The sequence below is a fragment of the Chelon labrosus genome (assembly GCF_963514085.1).
Source record: "Chelon labrosus genome assembly, chromosome: 23".
NCBI lineage: Eukaryota > Metazoa > Chordata > Actinopteri > Mugiliformes > Mugilidae > Chelon > Chelon labrosus.
Genome location: NC_140356.1, coordinates 17,902,384 through 17,925,110, shown reverse-complemented (window position 1 = coordinate 17,925,110; position 22,727 = coordinate 17,902,384). Strand labels below are relative to the sequence as shown.

At 43.3% G+C, this 22,727-nt stretch overlaps 1 protein-coding gene across 1 annotated transcript; it reads right to left on the bottom strand.

Annotated features, from left to right (window-relative positions):
- Positions 1-2,847: 2,847 nt before the first annotated feature.
- On the bottom strand, positions 2,848-22,256 carry tbc1d30 (TBC1 domain family, member 30). The gene is made up of 14 exons (XM_084573443.1): positions 21,371-22,256; positions 17,737-17,901; positions 13,032-13,093; positions 12,844-12,909; positions 12,609-12,734; positions 11,748-11,933; positions 11,544-11,613; positions 11,097-11,195; positions 10,847-11,015; positions 9,110-9,215; positions 8,916-9,022; positions 8,669-8,808; positions 7,718-7,981; positions 2,848-4,458 (listed from the first exon to the last, which is right to left on the bottom strand). The coding sequence occupies exons 1-14, from the start codon at positions 21,933-21,935 to the stop codon at positions 3,194-3,196; spliced, it is 3,390 nt and encodes a 1,129-aa protein (XP_084429569.1). The 5' UTR covers positions 21,936-22,256; the 3' UTR covers positions 2,848-3,193.
- Positions 22,257-22,727: the final 471 nt, after the last annotated feature.

Here is a 22,727-nt window from a genome sequence, read left to right as displayed (position 1 = left end):
TAATGTAGAGCAAAAAAGACCTACGGACGAGATTACTTAAGCTACCAGAGCTGGAAAAAAAAAAACACCAGCAACGAACTTCGTCAGCTATGAAGTAAGCATTCGATGAGCTCAACTTCCTATCAGCTGACAGACAAAGTCCCAAGGCTAGTAGAATAAAGTTAAGAGCTATGATAATACTTAAATTAACCGATTACCTAACAGACAGAACATGAATCAGCAATTCACATATTAAGATAGAGAGATGTTCATTTTTATTGCTGTTTTTTGAGCGATGATAGAACATATTCTGGTTCTAAACAACCCATTTCCCTTTATTTATATTTTATAGGTCGCGAAATTGATCAGTTAATTAGATTAATCCAAACTAAATGTCAGTTTCAGTGGTATTACATATTTAGTTAACCTTTTGACACGTCGCAGTGGGATGGGATTGCTGTAGTTTTAAGATTATGCTACTGTCCATATATAAATTGTGTCATGTTGTGTCAAAAATCATCAATGACATGTCAAAATGTGTGCTGTTTAAAATTACAAGAAAAATAGACAACTGAGCTGCCTTCTTTGTCCCAAGTATTTCTTTATTTGGAGTGTCAAAGTGCCTTTACATGACATCAAAACTATTTCTAGTATTTCAGGACAATTTGGTCTACGGTGTGGTTTCAATTCCCTTCTTGCACATCCACACAATGGTTCCGGTTAATGAAATACGAATACGTTCACAACTGTTTTGACCGTGTGGTTATATTACACCATAACCGAGGTCAAGTGAGCAACAAGCAGAAGGAGTAAGCTGATACAGAGATGTTGAAATAACAGATGTTTTCCCACAAAGCCGTCAATACAACAGCCAACACTGAAACTATGCAGCAGCTGGAATAAATTCTTCAACAGACATTTGGCCACACGAAGATAAAATGACAACACAACAAACACATGTGTGTGAGGTTGTAAATGAGATGGTAATGATTTGAACAACTGCAGAGATACCGGATGAGATCAGGATAAGAACACCTGTGGTCCCTGTTGGATTGCATTGCCAGCAATGTGATGCTAAAGAAACGGTAGCAAGAGGAATGCTAAAATCAGCATCCGTGTTGCATCTGTCGGCACACACTTCCATCAACACTTTTAAAAATGAAAAAGTGTAGCTTCGCATTCAACTCCACTGTAGTCCTACTTGAAACTAGCTAACTAGACGTCAATCACGGCTAACCGCGTTAGCTTCTCGCGGATAGCGTTGGAATTTATAACATAACGACAAATCCCCTTATAAAATATTATTTAAATACTCCCGATTTGTGAATTTCTTTTAACCTTAACCACATTTTTATTTTTATGTCATACCAACGTGTGGAGTTAAATAATGTCCACCTGTTCGCTGACCGTTAGCTGACCGTTAGCTGACAGTTAGCTGAGTGTTCGCTGACCGTTAGCTAACAGTTAGCTGGCCGTTAGCTAACCGTTAGCTGACCGTTAGCTGACAGTTAGCTAACCGTTAGCTGACTGTTAGCTGACAGTTAGCTGACAGTTAGCTGACCGTTAACTAACAGTTAGCTGACTGTTAGCTGACTGTTAGCTGACCGTTAGCTGACCGTTTGCTGACCGTTAGCTGACCGTTAACAGTTAGCCGACCGTTAGCTACTTTGTTTACAAGCACAAATTTGAAAAACAGACTTGACGACACTTACCAACGTTTTAAAGACACTTTCATAGTCTTAAAGCACTCTTCTGACCACTTGGGGGGCACTATATTCCGTTTCCAAGGCAGCAAAAAAAAAAAAAAAGTTTTTAACTGGCTCTACAAGCAGCAATTTGTTTATTAGCTAAACAAACGCAGAGCAAGATGGCGACCGGAAGTGGACCGTCGCTCGGTGCGCTCCTTTATTTCTTCCCCCTTCTGGTCAAAATAATGTACAACTGTTACCGATTACCTTAAATGCTAAATATTTTGGAAACATGAAAATGTTTTTTTTTTTTTTTTTACTAAGTAGCATAATAAATATGTCACTGTGGTTTAGATGGTGGCAAAACGGCAATAAACACTGTCAACATCTGGCACTGTTTGACAAAGTTTGGCTTGTATACCTTTCGAAAACTTAACACTGAAGGTTAATATTTGTGGTTTTAATTAAATAGTACCAAACTGTCCAATTTAGAGACAATGAAACATTTCCTTGCTTATATTTAAAGCTCTGTGAGTTTCCTTTGAGGTGACTACTAATAGTGGTAACCAACATTAAAATAAAGCCTCTTTAAAGTGCCGCGCAGGTTTCTTTTATGTGAACACAGCTACTATTTTTTGATATTTTTCTACCTTTACCACAGGAACCCATGAATCTCCAGTAACCAGTTTCAGACTGAAGTTTATGTTTTATGTTTAGATTCACCACATTCCATTTACACATTATTCAACTGGCCCAACCATCAAAACACAACATGGCCAAGCTTGGTCTTAAAATGGCATTACCGTTCACTCTTCCTTCACAACTGATCCTCGTGTTCAACAGGTTAGACACTGAGAACAATTTTTTTTTTTTTTACAAGAAAGAAAAATATTAGGTGTTTCTGGACATCATAGATGGGACACACACACAAAACCTTTATGGATTTGTCATTTACAGAAATTTTTAGGTACTTCTTGATCCACGTGTGGTTATTATTAAATACTTGGCATAGAAACAACTGGATGGCTATTGTGCAAACTTATAGGAAAAGATACTACATTATGTTTTTACTGGTGGTGCATACAAGCCCAGAAGGAAGCACTTGTCCAGGCAAGACTCTCTCCGTGTTTCACAAATGCAGTGTAAGATAATCTCAACCAAGAAACTGCGGAGTCTATAAAACAGTTCACCTTCACATCACTTTATCTTATTTAATATTATGTATTATATCATGTATAGGCCACCACTGTAAAGGGCTTGATACCTTCCCTAACTCTTCAGAAGTACAGTACCAATGCAGTTGTAACAACAGACACATTTCCTTCACACTTAAGTCTGTAATGGCTTATGGATTTCGGGATGTAAAGTTTTATTTATTCTCCACATATCTGGGCTTCACATTTCTACAACTCTTTCACTCTACACCCAGTAAGATGCGAGGTGTTTTCTCGATATGCAGGAGGCAACATGGTGTCGTTGTAGAGTGGTCTTCATCTCATGTAGCGTCAGTGTGTTTCGGGGGTTTTTCATTGGCTCCCCGTCGCCCCGGCAGCACTGCTACGGTTGAGGTTGCGACTGAGCTGAGGGAAGTGAACCATGGGTGTTCTGGACGTGGGGCCGTACAGGCCGAGGTTCCTGGCTGCCGCCGATTTCCTGGGCGGCTTCACGCTGGGGAACGGGGAGAAGACATGTTGTTTGGGGGCGGAAGTGGCTGATGAGAACGCCGGGGTCGACGGAGAAGACGGGATGTGAGATCTAGAGGACGAGGAGGCAGTGGAGAGTGACGGGGTGGACGGGGAGCTAATTTTGTAAAACTTGGAGGACGTAGGAGGGGAGAGGGTAGATAAGCCATTGGCTGAGGAGGAAGATGGGAGGCGTTGGGAGGTAGGCCTTGGGGTGGAGGCCAGCGTGGGAGAGGATGGAGAAGACGGGGCGAGAGAAGTCGGTGTAGGAACTGGAGATGGGGATGGGCTCGGAGTGGAAGGTGATGAAGAGTTGACGTGGGAGTTGTGCAGAAAGTGTCTTTCTGGTGCAGAGTTTCTCTCTGAACTGGAGGAGTCGGTCTCTCTGTGTCTGATCGAGGACGGCGGCGGAGGGAGAAGAGGAATCTGAGGAGCAGGTTTAGACTCTGGTAACTGGGGTTGCGTGTCAGGGATTGAGTCGTCGGGGGACGTCACGTTTGATTCATGCTCTAGATCCAGAGATTCCAGCTGCACCACCACCTCTGCAACATCTGCTTCATCTGTTACGTCTGAACACTGCGGAGCTTCTTCACATACTGACCCTGGACCAGAGGAATCAGGAGACACAGGTACAAAAGAGTCCCTCCTCTCTTTCTGCTCATCATCTTCTTCATTTTCCTCTATCTTCCCTTCTTCCTCATCCTCCTCAAACCTTTCAGATTCTCCTTCTTCCTCCTCCTCCTCATCATCCTCCCTTTCCTCTGAATCCCCAAATCCCAGCTGTGCTCGAGCCCTGGCGATATTCCTCCGATGCTGCCTGACGTGAGCGCGCCAAGGTGACCCCGCGCCGCCGCCTCCTCCTCCAGAGCTCCCCGGAGATCCACTGCTGATGGAGGGCAGCGAGCCGCAGCGCTGCCTGGCCAAAGAGGAGGAGGAGGAGGAGCAGCCCTGGCTCTGGGGTAGAGGAATAGGTCGAGCTCCCGGCAGCGGGGAGGTGGGCGTGCAGCTTCGGGGACTTGCGCGTGGTTTCCGACCCAGAAGGAGGTGGTTGATCGCTGCGCTGGAGGGGTTGAGCTGAGAGGCGAGGACACGGGTGGCGGGGCACTTGTCTGGAGGGAAGGAGAGATGGGACGGTGCAGAAACGGAATTAAAACACATGCTAGATTCAGGTAACGGCTAAGCATAACAAAATCTAGAACCTAAGTGGTGAATTTGACATTTTCTTTGGGTCTTTTTTACAATTAACCAATTAATCTAACACCATTTACTCACCCTCTTTTCTGAGTTCCTTAAATAGCATCTTACATCAATGTGAGAAACTGTATTATAGTGCATTTTTAACAAGTTTCATTGATTAGTATTCTGTTACAGTCCTAATTAACTGTCACACCTGCAAGACTGAGTCACATTTAGAAATAAAAAGCTGTTCAGAGCAGCCATCGGACACTAGATGGCGCCCACAGCCTTCGACTTATCAAGCCTCTCACAGACTGAATGATTTCTCTCGTGTTATATAACATGTACAGTACTTGGCTCATTCCAAATGTATGCAAACCATGTTAATGCAATCAGGGCTTTATAAAAGCTGATTACTGAGCTTTAGAGAGAGGGTGATGATTGGAGCAGAGAGAGAGAGAAGCTATAAGAGCAGATGTTTTGCAGCTGATGGAGGAAAACTGTAATTATTAAGATTTACAAATCAAATCAAATGTTAGCGTGAGATGGGAGGAGCTGCAGAAGAGTCAGAGTTTGTTAATGAGCCCAACAGAAAACCCCCAAAAATTTAAAAAACAGTTGAAGACATCCGTCACTTTTTGTTAAATTAAATATAAACTCAAGCTCTTAAAGGAGCTTGAGTTTATGAGATGTTTACGGGAGTAATTTTCTTCTATTTCAGCTTATATTTGCATGCGATGCGCGCAGAAGAGTGACAGATGTCTCCAGATTAGGTTTAATCATCAAGAACAGAACAAAAACCATCATCGTCCCGACGCGTGCGAATACTTCCACTTGCCAACATTTTGCCTTTTTCCAATCAGCGAGGCAAAGTGAATCACATGTGCTGCGTGTGTCAGCATTTAGAGAGCATGACACGTACCCAAGCTGACGTCTAGAGGATTGTTTTTACCATTTCGAGCCTGAACGTGAATCAGTTTTTAAGCAGGTCTCTCAGCAGACTTCCAATGTTTTCAAGAGAATCCTCTTAAAGGTTCATGTGAAGTCTGGTTTCTCTCTACGGTATAAAATAATTTAACTGGAAATCTGCCTTGGGAACCCACCGTAGCCTTGATGTACAGTTTAAACCCATTAACTTATTTTCATTCAATCACCAGTGAATCATTTAAAAAAACAAGCCCCGTAAAAACACCCAGCTTCATTTGTCCTGTAGCTTTGACACGAGTACCGTCGCTGTGTCGGTCTGTAGTGCCGCTGCGTTTGCTGAAACCCTCCTGAAGAGTTCCTGGACTTGTCGGCACTTCAGGTCCGATTCCTACGAGTCACACAGCAGCATCAAACATCCGGCTCATCTGAGTCGAGCGTGTCTCCGTGGCTTTGTTCCAACCTTTTATTCACATCTCACAGGTTTGATTTTGAGTCATCCCTATTACTGGCTGCGTTTACATGGACATCGTTTCCTGATCAGAGATTTCAGCTTAAGATATAACCTGGTTCTGCTGCTGTGGAGCGTTAAAACTACTGAAAATGTAACAGAAGAAGAAGAAGAATTTTACTGACAACATGAATTCATTCAGTAAAAGAAGACGACAAAGATGGAGCTATGGTGTCAACGGGGAGAAGGAGTAGGAGGAGAAGGAGAAATAGAAGAAAGAGATAAGGGAGGCCAAGAAGAAGAAGAAGGACAGGGACGGATAGGAGGAGAAGAAAATGGACAAGGAGGAGAAGAAGGTGGAGAATGAAAAGGAGAAGAAGGAGGTGGAGAAGGAAGAGAAGAAGAGAGAAAAGAGGAGAAAGTGAGGAGAAAGAGGGGGAGAAAGAACGGGAGGAGGAGGAGAAAGAAAAGGAAAAGGAGAGAGAGGAGGAGCATGGATAGGAGAAGGCAGAGAAGAAAGAGAATGAGGACGAGATCAAGAAGGAGGAGGAGAACAAGGAGAAGACCCAAGAGGACGAGGAGGAGAAGTAAACGGAAAAGGAGGGAGAGGAGGAAAAGGAGGAGGAGAGAAGAGGAGGAGGAGGGAAAGGAGAAGGATGGGTAGGAGAAGACAGAGAAGAAAGAGGACGAGGAAGAGATTGAGAAGGAGGAGAAGAAAGAGGTAGAGAGGAAGAGAAGAAGGAGAATGGAAAGGAGAAGAAAGAGGTGAAGGAAGAGAAAAGGAGGAGGAGAGAGAAGAGGAAAAGGAGGGAGAGGAGGAGGATGGATAGAAGGCAGAGAAGAAAGAGAATGAGGAGGACATCATGAAGGAGGAGAATGAGAAGGAGGAACAGAAAGAGGTGGAGGAGGAGAACAAGGAGAAGACCCAAGAGGATGAGGAGGAGAAGGAAACGGAAAAGGAGGGAGAGGAGGAGAAGAGGAGGAGGAGAGAGAAGAGGAGAAGGAGGGAAAGGAGGAGGATGGTTTGGAGAAGGCAGAGAAGAAAGAGGATGAGGAGGAGATCAGGAAGGAGGACAATGAGAAGGAGGTGGGGGAGGAAGGAGAAGAAGGCCAAGAAGAACAAGGAGGAGAAGGGGGAGGAGGAGAAGAGGGAGGAGGAGGAAGCAAAGAAGGAGAGAGGGAGGAGTAGAGGAAGGACAAGAAAAACAATGAGGGGAAGGGAGAGAAAGACAAGAAGGTGGAGGAGGGTGGATAGGGGAAGACGAAGAAAGAGGACGAGGAGGAGATTAAGAAGGAGAATGAGAAGGAGGAGACGAAAGAGGTAGGGGAGGAAGAAAGGAAGGAGAAGAAGGAGGCCAAAAAGAACAAGGAGGAGGAGGAGAAGAAGGAGGAGAATGAAAATGAGAAAAAAGAGGTGAAGGAAGAGAAGAAGTGAAGGAGGAGGAGAGAGAAGAGGAAAAGGAGTGAGAGGAGGATGGATAAGAGAAGGCAGAGAAGAAAGAGGTGGAGGAGGAAGAGAAGAAGGAGGCCAAGAAGAACAAGGAGGAGGAGAAGACACAAGATGGAGTCATGTTTTCAGTCTTCCTGTTCACATTAATTCTTTGTTCATGTTTTCAAACCACATTTTCCTGTTGAGCAGATTAATAAATATTTATATCTTTATTCCTTCTGGTCTGTTCTGACTCAGGCATCTTTATTCTGATCATTAGTGGAAACTAGAGTCCATGTAAATGCATTAATGAATCAGTGATCGACTGTTTGACCCTCGGTTAGTTCAGGTAAAAACATAACGAACATAAAGTCAGATCATCTCCCACCTGTGCGTATGTACAGTTGCATAGCCTGTTGCTGCTGCCGCCTCTTGATCCGTGCGTACTGCTTCTTCAGCGCCGAGATGTCGGTGCTCATCCTCTCCATCATCATGCTGTTGATGGCCGCTTGGTGCTCTGCCTTCGCACCCCCTACCGCTACGCCTCCTCCTCCGCTTCCTCCTCCTCCTCCTCCTCCTCCTCCTCCAGCTCCGCCTGCTCCCACTGCTCCCGGGCTCAGCTCTGCGATGTTCCCCTGCTCCCCTCGCTGGTCTGGATGGAAGAAAACAAAAGAGGAGGTGGAAATTAGGTGATTAATTCAGAGCACATTTGAGGGAGAGGAAATTAAAGTCAAACAAAATCCTTTTGGTTTTTTAATCAACCACTCAAGATAAAAGCAGAAAGCTCCTTGATGCTATCTGAGACGACGATAAGGATGTTTTGCACAGTTTTCTGAGACAAAGTCAGCCTTTGAAGACCAGTAAAAAGCATTTAGTCGAGGCAATTTCTATCCGTGAATTAGAATTGTAAGTCTGAAGTTACCTTTAATCACTTATCAGGAGCTTTTCCTGCTATTGTGCAGCAAAAACTGAATCCAATCCAGCAGAAAACGCCCGTAAGAGGCCTCCAAAGAATACATAAAGTAAAAGGAACGAGGAATGTTTGTCTTTCGAGACCTTCTTGTGAGGTTAAATGAAGATCTAAAGTCGTTTTTAAATCCCTTCCTGCTTCGGATCGTAACAAATGTTTTTAGCCAAATCCCCTCTGGGCAGTTTGTTTCTGTGCCGTCGTTGAAGGAGGAGGGGGAGGAAGCGTGAGATTTATCTGGAGGAAACAGATCAGACAACTATTTGTACTCTGGAGTTAAAACGGGGGCAGAGCACGAGGATTTGGGGCAGCGGGGCAGTTAGTCTGGCGCTCTCGGCGGGTTGTCGTTTTAAATCCTGGCACGGCGCTGACCTTTGAGATGTTTCTGGTATCTCTGCAGCTCCGGGGCCAGCAGGCCGCCCAGGGGCCCCAGACAGCCGAGCGCCGTCACCACAGAGTCTTCGTCGTCCATGTCGGCGTCGTCGTCGCTCTCCCAGCCGCCCAGGCCTCCACTGGAAGAAGATTATTACCACTGTCATCAGTGTTTCACCATAAAAATTAAAGTTTTCATACAATTTAAATTTCGCTATTTTCTGATCTTTCTCGGCGTAGAACAAACCTTCCGTTGGATTTCACTGAGGTAGGGAAAGGAGTGATGTTGTAGGTGTATTTCTCTCTGAGCTCAGCCAGCTGGGGGAACGGAAACACCGCCATGGAGTAGACCTCCTGATAGAAGGAGAGGGAGCGGGGAGTCAGGATCACGACGTTCACTCATTTAAAAAACGTGAAATAGGTCTTTGTTGTCTCCGCTACCTGCATGAGCTCGACGGGATCGACGAGGTTGTGCTCCAGCATCTCCTGAGTGAGGCAGCCCATGGTGCTGTAGAAGTCATCCGCCGACTGGCAGTACTCTATCCTCCTGGACGGAGGTCAAAAGATAAAGAGAGACAGCGGAGGAGGTAAAAAAGACAAGAAGGTGGGAAATAAAAAAGACAAAAGATGGAGAGGCTTAAAATCCAACACTGCAGTGGAACTGATGTCAGCTTGGTGGAACAGATCGATATAAAACTGTTCCTCCTACAACCTGCAAAGCTTTTTCCCTCAGAGGAATAAAACAAACCTGTAACCTGTGAGGAAAATTGACCTTTTTAACTTCAGATTAGAAGATTAATATGAAGATTTAAAAGAAACAACCATCACTAGTCCTCCCTCAGCTTTTCTTTAAAGGGGAATTACCGTTTTTTACAACCTGGACCTTATTTCTGGCTTAAAATACCATCTTTTACTCACCCATATAACTTTTGTGTCATTTGGAGTTGTTCGGACGATATTTAGATCCATGTATATCCATATAGTGTCGAGTGATCGGGACCGAAACATGATAGAGACATTTCTGGAGACGTCCAGACGCGTATCTCCTGGCCTCAAATCCTACTCTGAGCAACAGAGGCATTCTCCACAAGAACGCCACCAGTTACTATCTATTCGCAGACGTGCAGCTGTTTGTTGTTCTTCTCTCTGCCTCCTCATCCTCCTTTCAATGAGCTCCTCATCCGTATACTCTGGCTCAAAACGGTTAAGGACGTCCATCATAAACAAAGTCGTCGTCAACAACCTCAGAATCGGAAAAATATTCAGCCATGTTGCAAAAAAACTAGCAGTAGCACATTACAGGTAAACAAGACGACCGTCGTGGGTGTGCGCTCGGCACTCAGAGATGACATCATCCAGGTCAGAGGTTAGTAGGTCAATCTACAGACCCTGGATGATGATAACAGGTAACTCCAGACTCAACGGGGAATAGCACTGGTGTATCATAACAAAATATTGGTGAAATGAACGAGTTTCGCGGCTGATAATGTGTTATTTAGAGGCGCTCCACTCGATCTAAACATCGTCCGAACGACTCCAAATGACACCAAAGTTATATGGGTGAGTAAACGATCGTATATTATGCCAGAAATAAGGTCCAGGTTGTAAAAAACAGTAGTTCCCCTTTAAGTAAACATATTTTTGGATGTTTAAATAACCAAGAACCACCCTAAGCACTGTTTTCTTTCACATGACAGTATGAAAAAGGACATATAAGGACAACTCTGATAATAATGAGTGGATATGTTGTTGTGAAACCAGAATTTCCGGAAAACTGTTTGTGTTTGAGATATAAAAAAAGAGGTAATTGTGTCCCAGGCCTAGGTTTATTGCAGTTTTGACTCACAAGTTGAAGAGCGAGACACTTTGTTTGGCTGCCACAACAGATGTTTGAAGCCCTATTCGCACGGGACTAGTTTTACCTGGGAACCCCTTTTAATCTGCAATAGTTGCGGAGTTCATCTGTGATCTTAATCCTGTGAGAATCGGCCTTGTTTGTAATTTGCAAAGTAAAAATTACACAGCATTTATCCAAACGTGGAATAGCTCTACCTTTCCAAGTTTCCTTGAATTTTCCTATTTAGAAAGAAAGGTCAAACAAAATCCCTCTGCCTCCGAGACTAATACATTAAATTTTCAAGACAGGGTAATCTGTAAATCAGGCAACGAGCCACTCACTCTCCCAGTCTCTCCCAGATGGCGAGGGCGACCCGAAACAGCACCTCCGATCCCTCAAAGAAAACCGAGTCCCAGATCTTCAGGACGGTGGCCGCCGGCAGGCAGGTGGCGAACATGGTCAAAAACCACTGCATGGTGAAAACGTTGGTGAGCGGAGGCTCGTAGCTCCCTGAGAAAAAAAGCCACAGGTGTCCCGGGTTAATATTTCACTCCCTTTGCATGTTGACGTGAACATGGAGCACAATCTTACCTCCAGCTTCTCGGTTGGCTGCCTTCTGAAGGTGGTGGAGGTGCTGGGACAGACGGGGCAGCTTCAGACGCAGCAGGTCTCTGAACACGGCCATGTCCACTGTGAGGACATATGTCGATATATGAATGACGTGTTTGAAGGGCAGGTTTCACACAATTCAGACCACGGATGCAACATGCATTCACATATTCAGCTCCTTAAAGATTTCTTGAAAATGTTAGATCACTGTGAACGTTTCCCCGAGCTAATATTGTCATATTTAAGTCGTTTTATCTTTTATCTTTATATTTCTCCAAAAAACAACAATATCTGTGCCGTTTTGTACAAAATTGTCTCTTTTGTCGGCTGAAACTGTTAAATTATCTAATGTTAAAGTATTTTTAAAATTTTTCAAGATTGTCTTCAGTTACAAAACGCATCAAACTGTGTCCGTGTCATCGTGTTTACCTGACAGTGCACGCAGGTTGTTGGCAAAATAACTGTCGGGCAGCACTTTGTCAATCAGATAGATCATCACCTGAACGTAGACGAGAGGAAAAGGACATAAATCAACACATATCCCAAGAACTTCACGTGTCTACATATAAAAACTAAGCAAAACTTCCCCTTTTCATGCAGAAGACAATTGTGCAGTCATGTTTTCCCGAGTACCTTCAGCGCATCGCTCTCGCTGCCCTCTGTGACCTCCAGTATAAGTGCAGCCAACACGTTGAACCCTTGGCAGTAGCCCACCGCTTTATTCCAGCGTGCGTAGGCGAGCAGCACCCTCTTCAACACCACCCGGTCCTGCTCTCCCTCCTGGCCGCAATAAGAGCTGCAGCCCGTCCTGTGCAGATCCTGCAGATGAAAAAAAACAGTACACAAGTCAGTGCATCCCGCTGGATAAATTAGAGGATTATTATGTTGGTGAAGCAAGAGGAGAGATGCGTGGACTTTGCCCTGTTGGCGGAAGCGGCCATTACTCTTCTAAGTCTCTGAGTCATAGAGACAAAGGAAAGAGGTGCAGCGTTTCCGTGATGCGGTCGTTCAGTTCTCTGACGCACAGTCATAAGTAAACACTGACCTTAACAGTCATGTCAAATACTGTGTTATATTACAAGGACGTGCTGGTTTACACTAGCAGGAAAATATCACTACTGTGTTCAGCTAATATCTAATGTATCAGCCACAAAATTAAAACCACTGACAGGAGAAATAAATAACTTCGACCATCTTGTGATAATTCTGTGTTCTGCTGGGAAACTTTTGGATGTTATTTAGACATAGCAATGACCCTCCTTTATGGCAGCAGCCACCCCCAGCAGGATGCAGCCTGACAACTCAAAAAAAAACAGCACAAGGTGTTGACCTGGCCTCCAAATTCACTAGCTCCCAAACTGATCAAGTATCTGTGGGATGATCCACCACAGGACACCCTCAGAAGGCCCGTGTCCATTCTCTGATGAGTCAGGACATGAACAGAAATGCTCACATACCACTTGTGAACACACATTTCTCTCCTCCTCGAGTTACCTTGACGATCTGGATGCCGAGGGAGTCGTCGTCCGGGTTGCTTCGCTCATTAAAGGCGAAACGAAGCGTCTTCTCCCAGTCGATAGAGATACTGTGGAGGTACTGGTCCGCCAGTGTCAGCCAAACCTGCACAAAGACGATGGATTGCAGCATTTAAAGCTAGGTGTAGGTCAAGGACACATGGCATATGGGAGATACTTCAGATTCAAACAAAAAACAAAGTAAAGTTGCACACCCTCTTCCTCCATTCCTTTGGTACTCCTGTAGGAAGCCTTGCTACAGATTTCAGTGCATCATACCACTGTTGGAGGGGGAAAGAACAGCAGGTTAGCATCACATCAGCATCTAAAAGCATGCATGAAGGGTTATCCCTGCAGGAATTTAAACCCAACATGTGGGTTGTAGTTTATTTTCAGCCATTACCTGCTGGAATCCATTCTTCCCCAGCGATGGTTCAATGGTAAACTTCAGCCTCGTGTCAACTCCTAGAATCAAACAGAAGCACTTTTAAGGAGGTTAAAGAAAAAAGGCTCTTCCCAAGATATAATTGATCTAAAATACATTTGAAATGAATGGGAAATTAAATAAATAAGGGAATACATTTAAAAAAATATTAAGTTATGCCATTTTTTGGGGCAGCTGTGTTCCTCCATATGTCCCAGGGTTTATTAATTTTCAGAACTCCAAATATTAATATATATATATATATATCAGATTAGGATTTCTGCTTTTATATAACAGAAATAAAGGATTTGAACGATGGTTCTGATGTATTGTTGTTGGATTAAAGTTTGGCGGCACGGAGAGTCGCTGTCCATTTCCTGGTGGTGCTGAATCCTCGTTTCAATCACTGCTTCGTGCCAAACCTCTTTGCATGTCAACTTCTTTAGAGAACATTTAGCGCAGTGGACTAAAGTCCCCCCCCCCCCCCCCCCCCCCCGGAGACCAAACGGAAATTAAAATTTGATGTGAAGTTAAGAGGGAAGGTCCCGACATGACTCGGCTCCGAGCCAACACCTCCGGCAGCGGCCATTTCTCTTCCTGTCTCCGTCCAGGGCGCTGCCTGGAGGACTACACCCGTCAGGTGATCACCACAGAAGAAGAAGAAGAAAGACGTATATTGTTCCTGTAGCGTAAAACTCCTAACAGAAGTTATAACAGTGTTTAACCTGCTCGCTCCGTCTCTGTCGGTCTGCGCCGCGCCATTGTGGATGAGCCGCGTTAACGTGGTTTCCTCTCGGCGGACAGAGGCAGAGGATTACCGGGTTAAACCCTCCTACACCCCCCCCTCCCCCTCCCCCGGTCTGTCACAGATTATCAACGACGAGTCTTTGACTCATAGACAGACACGTCTACTACAGGCTGAGCCCTCCAGGGAGGAAATGAACCGATGGACTAATACAGGTGTAGTGATAGAAAGAAAGAAAGAAATGGAAAGACGAGGGATAGAAGAAAGAAAGAAAGAAAGAAAGAAAGAAAGAAAGAAAGAAAGATTTGAGAAATACAAAAGAAAAAAAGTGGGAGAAAAAGAAAAAAAAGAAAGAAAGTAAGACCGGAAAAGATTGGAGAAAGAAAGAACGGGAAAGAAAGAAAGAAACAGAGACAGACAGACAGAAAGAAAGACAGATAGATGAGGAAAATAAAAGAAAGAAAGAGAGGGAAAAATGAGAGAAAGAAAGTAAGAAAGAAAGAAAAAGATGAGAGAAAGAAAGAAAGAAAGAAAGAAAGAAAGATGAGAGAAAGAAAGAAAGAAAGAGAAAGATGAGAAAAGAAAGAGAGAAAGACAAAGATGAGAGACAGACAGACAGACAGAAAGAAAGAAAGAAAGAAAGAAAGAAAGAAAGAAAGAAAGAAAGAAAGATAAATGAGAAACATAAAAGAAAGAGAGAACGGGAAAGATAAGAGAAAGAAAGAAAGGTGAGAGAAAGAAAGAAAGAAACAGAGACAGACAGAAAGAGAGAAAGAAAGATAAATGAGGAACATAAAAGTAAGAAAGAAAGAAAGAAAGAGAAAGATGAGAGAAAGAAACAGAGACAGACAGAAAGGAAGAAAGAAAGAAAGATAAATGAGGAACATAAAGAAAGAGAGAACGGGAAAGATAAGAGAAAGAAAGAAAGGTGAGAGAAAGAAAGAAAGAAACAGAGACAGACAGAAAGAAAGAAAGAAAGAAAGAAAGAAAGATGAGAAAAAGAAACAGAGACAGACAGAAAGGAAGAAAGAAAGAAAGAAAGAAAAAGATGAGAGAAAGAAAGAAAGATAGATGAGGGAAATAAAAGAAAGAATGAAAGAGGCAGTAAGAAAGAAAGAAAGAAAGAAAGAAAGAAATAAGAAAGAAAGAAAAACAAGGTACAAATGTACTCATCAAAGTGTACATGTTCTTCCAGATGTATCTGAACAGAAACATCTGGACGTACCGTACATCAGGAGCCTCCAGAATAAAAGTCCTAAAGTTATTTGATCAAAGTGAATATTAGATGAATAAAACCACGCCTGCACCTAATGGACGTCCTGTCTGATTTGATTCTGAGTTCCACCGGCTCATCTGACACCTTAAGGGTCCCGTTGGAGAACAGACTGCTGCTTTTAGAACCACGTAGAGAACATTAATGAGAAGTAATGTTCTTTATGAGTGGATACGGCAGCATATATTAAAGCAATAAGAGCTAAAATGTTCCTGAAACTGGGGCAGATATCAGGACCCAGTGTTCATATTCAAATATAAACACTATAAATAATAAATAACAGACACTCTGTGCTTCCATATTATTTACCACACCACCTAGAGAAGTAATATTTAGCCGTTTATATCTGGTGCCACAGCTGTGTCTCCAGGTGTGGCTTCACCTGGCTCTAAGGTGCAGAGCAGCCGCGGTGCGCTCCTGGAGATCCCGTTCCGTTTCTTCAGGACGTTGCTGATGATGTTACCGACCCCTCCCGATCCCTGCTGCCGCTGCTTCACGCCGGCCCTCGGCCTCCTGCCGCCGCTACCGGGGATCCGCTCCTGCCTCATCCCGGAACCAGAGCGTCTAACCCGCCAAGTCACCTCATCGCTCGGGCCCCCCCAAAAAAATATCCTCTAATGCTTTGTCGGAGAAGAGGAAGACGTCCCGATAATCAGCTGTTTCTCCAAATAAGCGAATCTCTTCCGAATCTCTTCAAACCCGGAAAACTTCGGTTACCGTTTAGAGCTCAAACGGAGCAAACGATAAATAAATGATTGCCAGAAACGCCAGAAATAGCCGACGGTTGAGGAGGAAGTAAGGCTTTCTGCTGCTGCTGATGCTGCACCACCACCACCACCTCCTCATCCTCCTCCTCCGGGTCGGCGTCACCGGGAGGAGGCGCAAAGGATGGAGGGATGCGGTAGGACGGAGAGCCACGTGGGGAGGACGTGAAAAGATGAGGTAATGGTGGAGAGGAGAGGAGAAGGATTGGTTGACCTGCTTCCACAGACTGAACGGACCTTCAGAGGACACGTTTAAATAAAAATAATAATAGGCTACCTAAATGTTTAAAGATAACCTTCAGGGCTGAGACTGGCACTTCAACCAACTCAGGGTTTGTTCTATTCAATGATTAAAATGGTCACAATAGAGGGGAAATATTCCAAGAAACTATATGAAACTGACAAAACACAAACATGTTCAACAGCCTCACACGATAAAATATAACAAAGATGAGCAGGAAATTACGTTCATCCATAGATAGATAGATAGAAAGCAAGAAAGAGTGATAAAGAGGAAGAAAGAAAGAGGGATACATAGAAAGAATGATAGAAAGAAAGAGAGAGAAAGATGGATAGATAAATAGAAAGAAATGAGGAAACAGAAAAGGATGGAGGGATAGAAAGTAAGAAAGAGTGATAAATTGAAAGAATGAAAGAAAGAAAGAAAGAAGGATGAGGGATAGAAAGAAAGAGAAGAATATGGAAGAATTGAAAGAAAGAATGAGAGGGAAACATGGAAAGATTGAGGAATATATAGAAAGAACAAATGAAACAGAGAAAGATGGAGGATAGCAAGAAAGAAAGAAAGAAAGAAAGAAAGATGAGGGAAATAAAGAAACAGAGAAAGATGGAGAGATATATAGAAAGATCACGAAACGGAGAAAGATGTTGGGATAGCAAGAAAGAAAGAAAGAAAGAAAGGAAGAAAGATGAGGGAAAGAAAGGAAGAAAAATGAGGGAAAGAAAGAAACAGAAAGATGTTGGGATAGCAAAAAAGAAAGAAAGAAAGAAAGAAAGAAAGAAAGAAATGTGGAAGAATTGACAGAAAGAATGAGAGGGAAACATGGAAAAATTGAGGAATATATAGAAAGAACAAATGAAACAGAGAAAGATGGAAGGATATATAGAAAGAGAATGAAACGGAGAAAGATGTTGGGATAGCAAAAAAGAAAGAAAGAAAGAAAGAAACAAAGAGGGATACAAAGAAAGATGAGGGAAAGAAAGAAATAGATAAAGATGGAGGGAAAGAAAGAAAAAAGAAAGAAAGAAATAACGAGAAAAATATGGAAGAATTGAAAGAAAGAATGAGAGGGAAACATGGAAAGATTGAGGAATATATAGAAAGAACAAATGAAACAGAAAGATGGAGGATAGCAAGGAAGAAAGAAAGGAAGAAAGATGAGGAAAAGAAAGAAAGAAAAATAAACCAAAACATCAAATTGTCTTCTTCCTCTTCTGCTTTAATAACGGTTGTTTCAAGTCAAAGCAGCAGCAGAAGAAGAAGAAGAAGAAGAAGAAGTGAAATCACTAAACATGTCTGCTGTGTGGAAGAACTTCCCTCTGGAAAATGAAGTCAGTGAGATGTGGATGTTTGGTGATCTGGTAGCAGGAGATCATTGTTTAATACGACCGCCTTGATTCAACAAAAAGTCCACTCAGGTTAAAAGCTGCACCCAAACAACAACAACAACAAACACTGAACGTTTAAAAGAAGAGAAAAGTTTCCTGGAGACAAGGACAGACTTTAGGAAGCTACAGAGGAGCGAGTTTGTTTTATTTAAGATCAGAAGTTTGTAACTGTTTAGATTTTTCCAGCTGTCTGTGTTCTGAAGTAAAACCTCCTCCTTTACGTTTCACCACAGCCGCCTGGTTTGGTGTTAAATTAAAAAACAGCAGCCTTACGTCGTTTCTGTGAGACGGCCTGAAGACACGCCGTGATAATGTCGTAGTTCTTCTGCATCTTGTGGCAGAGCCGGTCTCTCCTCTTCAGCTGGCGGATCAGCTTGGCAGACTGCAGGCCTGTGCGGTATTTCACCTCCTGGATGATTGAAAGCAGCTCCTCTGGTGCTAAAAACAAAAAAAAATAATAATTAAAAAAAAGAGCAAATATTCATTATAATAGTACGTGACTGTTCAAACCGTCGGCTTTTCTCTTGAACAGTAAACAAAGCTGAGAAGCCTCAGACTTGTCACGACTTCTCAACGGCACATTAACATAGCCCAACATTAAGTCTGCAAATATTTACTATTTCTATTCTGTAACATTATATATATATTTTTTTACATATATATATATATATAAAGTTGCTTCAATCTTGACATAGTTTGGACTCACGCATGATCAGAATAACACACTCATTAGTCTGTTTTCCAGGCTCCAGGCGAAAAGAAAAACCAGACCACCTGCTCCACATAAACACCCCCCCCCCCCTTCCTCCCATTTATGGAAACATAACCTCAAAAATCAGACTCTAGATCTGGGACATAATTAGGTCAGAGGGTCACTGGTGTTTTGTCTAAAAAAAAAAATAATAAAAAGACCCGGTGCAAAAAAAAAGACATAAGAAAGAAAGTAAGAAAAGTAGAGACCCAAACGCTTGAGAGACGTTTGTCACTGTTAATACCATAGACTGTATATAAATATGGACGAGGCATCCCCACTTCCTTGCAATTTGCCCCGTGGATACCGGCGGCGCCATCTTGCGAGTTTGGAGCCAGAGTCCGAACGGTATACGTGCGATATCGACGCCCCGACCACACTTCCTCCAGACTCACTCGCGTTTTAGTTTTAGTTTAATTAAAGGAACAGTATGTAAGAAATGTATTTCAATTAATCATAAAATGGCCCTGATATGTCACTAGACATGAAGAAATCATCTTCATTTCAAATACTTATATCACTGACAACAGTGGTCCGGCCAGGATATTGTCATTTAAAAGTGAGAGTTGCAGCCCTCAACTGATGTTGATGTTGTCATGTTGTGTTTTGGTCTGAGGCGCCACCCTCCACCTATCGACCAATCACGAAGTCAGTAGAGTTTCGTCTTCCGGGTTGCCAGCTCTGCTCTAGTTACCGCAGCTGCAGCTACGAACGTGTCGGATAAAACATGTATAACGTTACTAAACCTAAAAGACCTCGTTATGAATCCGAACTACGTCGTGACAAAGTCCGAAATAAAACAAGGATTTGTACAGGAGATGCCTTTGAAAAATGGAGACGGCTGAAAACGGAGAAGAATTTGAAGACAGACGCCAACGTTGCTAATCTTCTCCTGGCTAACTTACTTGTACATAATGTAAATGGACATTTAAAATATTCACGACAGTCGAACAAAGTTATGCATGTTCGTGCAAAGCAACGTTACGTTAGCGCATACAGAGGAGGTGGGTCATCGAATTGAAAAGGTAAGGAATTGTTTGGGAAATAAAAACGGCGAGTCGTCATTGCTAACATTAGCATTAGCATTATGAGCCCGTTTCTCTGCTGAAACGCCGAGGAAAACAACATTAGCACGTCGATTACGGCAATGTGAAACGTAATTGAGACGTATTGAGTAGCCTGACGTTACCTCGGCAACCTGGCAACCTCGAGTCAGGGGGGAGGTTGGAGGGGATACACCGTTCTACAGTATTTTGAAAGTGATTGCAGTACCAGTTTTGGCCAGTTTTGGCCACAATCTTACATACTGTTCCTTTAATACTACGCTCTGCTCTACCTCCACCAGTTACAAGGAAATGTTGGATTATACACTGTACCGCTTTACGGAGCAGTTGGCATGGCAACTGGCGGTCGCCGTTATGTCACATCCTGTTTCTGTAGCGTCAAATAACCAAATAAAACGACGCTCAACACATGAACCCACTAACACGAAGGAGGAGGAGCTTATATGAGCTATACTGCAGCCAGCCACCAGGGGGAGCTCTACTTGCTTTGGCTTCACCTTAGAGGAGCAGTCTATGGTTAATAATTATGGTGTATGGTGAAGTTTAAAAGAGCGAGACATCAGCTGAGAGGACTGTCAGACAGCGACGTGAAGCTACGGTATTATTAGGTTCGTATATCTTCAAAGAAAACGCAACCATCCTTTTAAAATCTAAAAGTTTTAAACTGCGAAGCAATCAATTCATTTCACGTTTACCAAAAGGGGGGTGAAAAAAAACATTAAGCTTCCTCTTCCTCTGCTTTGTTTAACCCACATCATGAGTCGAGGACAAACCCTGAACTCGCGGGCCTGTCTGTGTTTACTGTAGGATTCCACTTTAACAGAAGGAACAATGGCCAGCAGCGTGCCGAACCAAGACTCTGAGGCGACGGCGGGGACTAGTAAATGAGCCGTCAGCACGCTCGTCCTCATCCTCCGAGTGTGTTTGTGTTCTGTGTCGCAGACAAGCCAGCTACACACACAGCTTGACTTACAGAGGCTCTTGTTAAATGAATGAATGAAAAGCCAATGAAAAGCCAAAGAAAAGCCCTCTCACATCAAGCTATTTTTTTGTCAGGAAAATAAAAATAAAAAATAAAATGTGTAACTCAGATAGTTTAAATGCTTAAGTATATTTATGGCCACAATACGGTAAATTAAATAGACTTTCTTGGGATTCAACAGCCTCCTTATTGAGCAGATCTGTGTCAGAATCTGTAGAGCATCCCTAATATATTTATTAAATCTGGGATGATTGGTCGAAATGGTCGAAATGCACAATTTCTGGCAGTTTCAGCCCCAACAATCGTATAATGCAAAGAGGAAACAAGGCAGCAGCAAATGACTCAAAAACAAAGCACAAAGACGACCTAAAAATCAACAAAAAATAACTTACAAAAGTTGTTAAAACCCACCGATGCGGATGACCAAACCTTACTGGTTGTGGAAAACTTCCTTTGGAGCCACGGTACAGTTTGTAAGTAAGTGTAAGTGTTCCTCAGCAGCCATCCATCCATTCATCAGACCAGACCACCTTCCATTGCTCCGTGGTCCAGATCTGATGTGTCCATTGCAGTGAGCTTTCATCAGTGGACGGGGGGGTCAACACGGACACCCTGACTAGCTCAGCCCACACATGCAAACCTTGGCCGTGTATGACCCTGTCCCCGGTTCACCTCTTTTACTTCCTTGGTACACATTGACATTTTTTATTCCCTGTTTTCTATTGATCATAAAACCTCTCTGGTCGTGTTTATCCAGCAGCCATTCGTGTTTATCCTGGCTGAAAACTGAGCACAGCAAGGAAAAACATGCTGTGTCAAATTCTTGGAAGTACCATTAAGTATATTTCAGGAAAATGCAACCTTTTAAGATGTTAATTTTTTGAGCTTTTCAACTTTTGCTAACTTGCAAAAACTTGATGCATGTTGTGTTTACTGAATCTGCTGTGTCGTCTGTATTATTAAGACAAATATTCCACTTTTTTGGACTTTAAAGTATATTATAATGCAGGTAATTCAATAATTCAGGTCTAAACATTCATGATAGAATGGTTTTCAGTCTTAAACATCTGGAAAAACATTTGATGTCAGATTAATTTGGCCTCCCCTCACCTTTCTGGGCCAGGTAGTTCATCTGGTGCCTCCTGGTGTGCTTCTCCTGGAGCTCCTGCAGGAAGCTGGACCCGGAGTTGCTGCGGCCCAGGAAGGCGTCTGACCCGGACGCCTCGGTGGAGCTGTCCCAGCTGTCCCCGTTCCTCCTGCCGCCCCCGCTGTACGTGTCGTACAGCTCCACCAGGAGACAGTCCACTATGGAAGTCCTCTGAGCCTTAACCCTGTCTACCAGGGACTCACAGTCACAGTCACTGTCACCGGCCGGGTTGGTCCTCAGGGTGGCGGTGACGGTGCCAGGCGGAGCACCGTGCCCTCCTCCGGGGACCCCCTGCTGTCCCGGAGGTGCTGCTGCTGCTGATGATGATGATGATGTGTCATTTGGTGACTCGGTGGCGGCGGCGGGACTAGTCCACTCCTGAAAGCCGGAGAAGTCTTCCTGGAGGGAGGCGGCAGAGTTGACACAGACGCCGCTCTCGTCCTCGGAGCAAACGCCACCGTCGCATATGTCAACTTCCAGAAGTTCGTTCCCGTTTAGTTTAAGCTCGGACGCCATTTTTCCTTTCATGAACAATAAACTCCGCAAATTAACTTTCTTATCCTGTAATAATTTATCTAAGTGCGAGTTCTTGTTTTTCTGGAAAACATTGTTGAATTTGGAAAGTTTTCGAAGAGGACATAGTTCCTGGAGCGCTCCATTCCTCACCTCAGGAAGGTGGAGACCAGTCTGACGACTTCTACTTTCCTTCCTGAACGTTCCGAGTTGGCATTCCCCGGCTCCCCCTCTCCAGTTCTGCACAATGGACCAGCCCACTCCGATGAACTTCTCAACGGCTGCCAAACTTTCTTCAGGTCGCGCGACAGGTGCCGCAGCCTGCAGGTGCCTCGAGCTGCTGGGTCGACCAATCAGAGAGGAGCCGAAAAGACCTGGACCAATCAGCTCCCGCCTTTGAGAGCGACTCTGAAAACGCTTCACCGAGACCTACAGTTAGGTGTAAACATTGAACGTAGCATTAAAAAAAATACGATTTTACGCTTTAAACTTTAGATATTTTTCTTGTTTGCGTTTTTAATTATTAAACTAATTAATTAAAAAGTGCATTTTAGTACTGTTGGTTGTCTGTAGTGCACATTTAACACACATTTCTTTATTATATTAGTTAGGAAACAGGAAAGAATAGAAAACACAGGGTCATTTTTAATTTTTTTTTTTTTTTTTGGTGTTTAATGTAAGGAATTATAAATATCAGAGGATTTTTAGGTCACTCAAATAAGAAATAATTCACTCCAAAAAACTTTAATTAGTGTTAAAATAAATAAATAAAGATAAAACAACACAACAACTTATATCAGCATACAC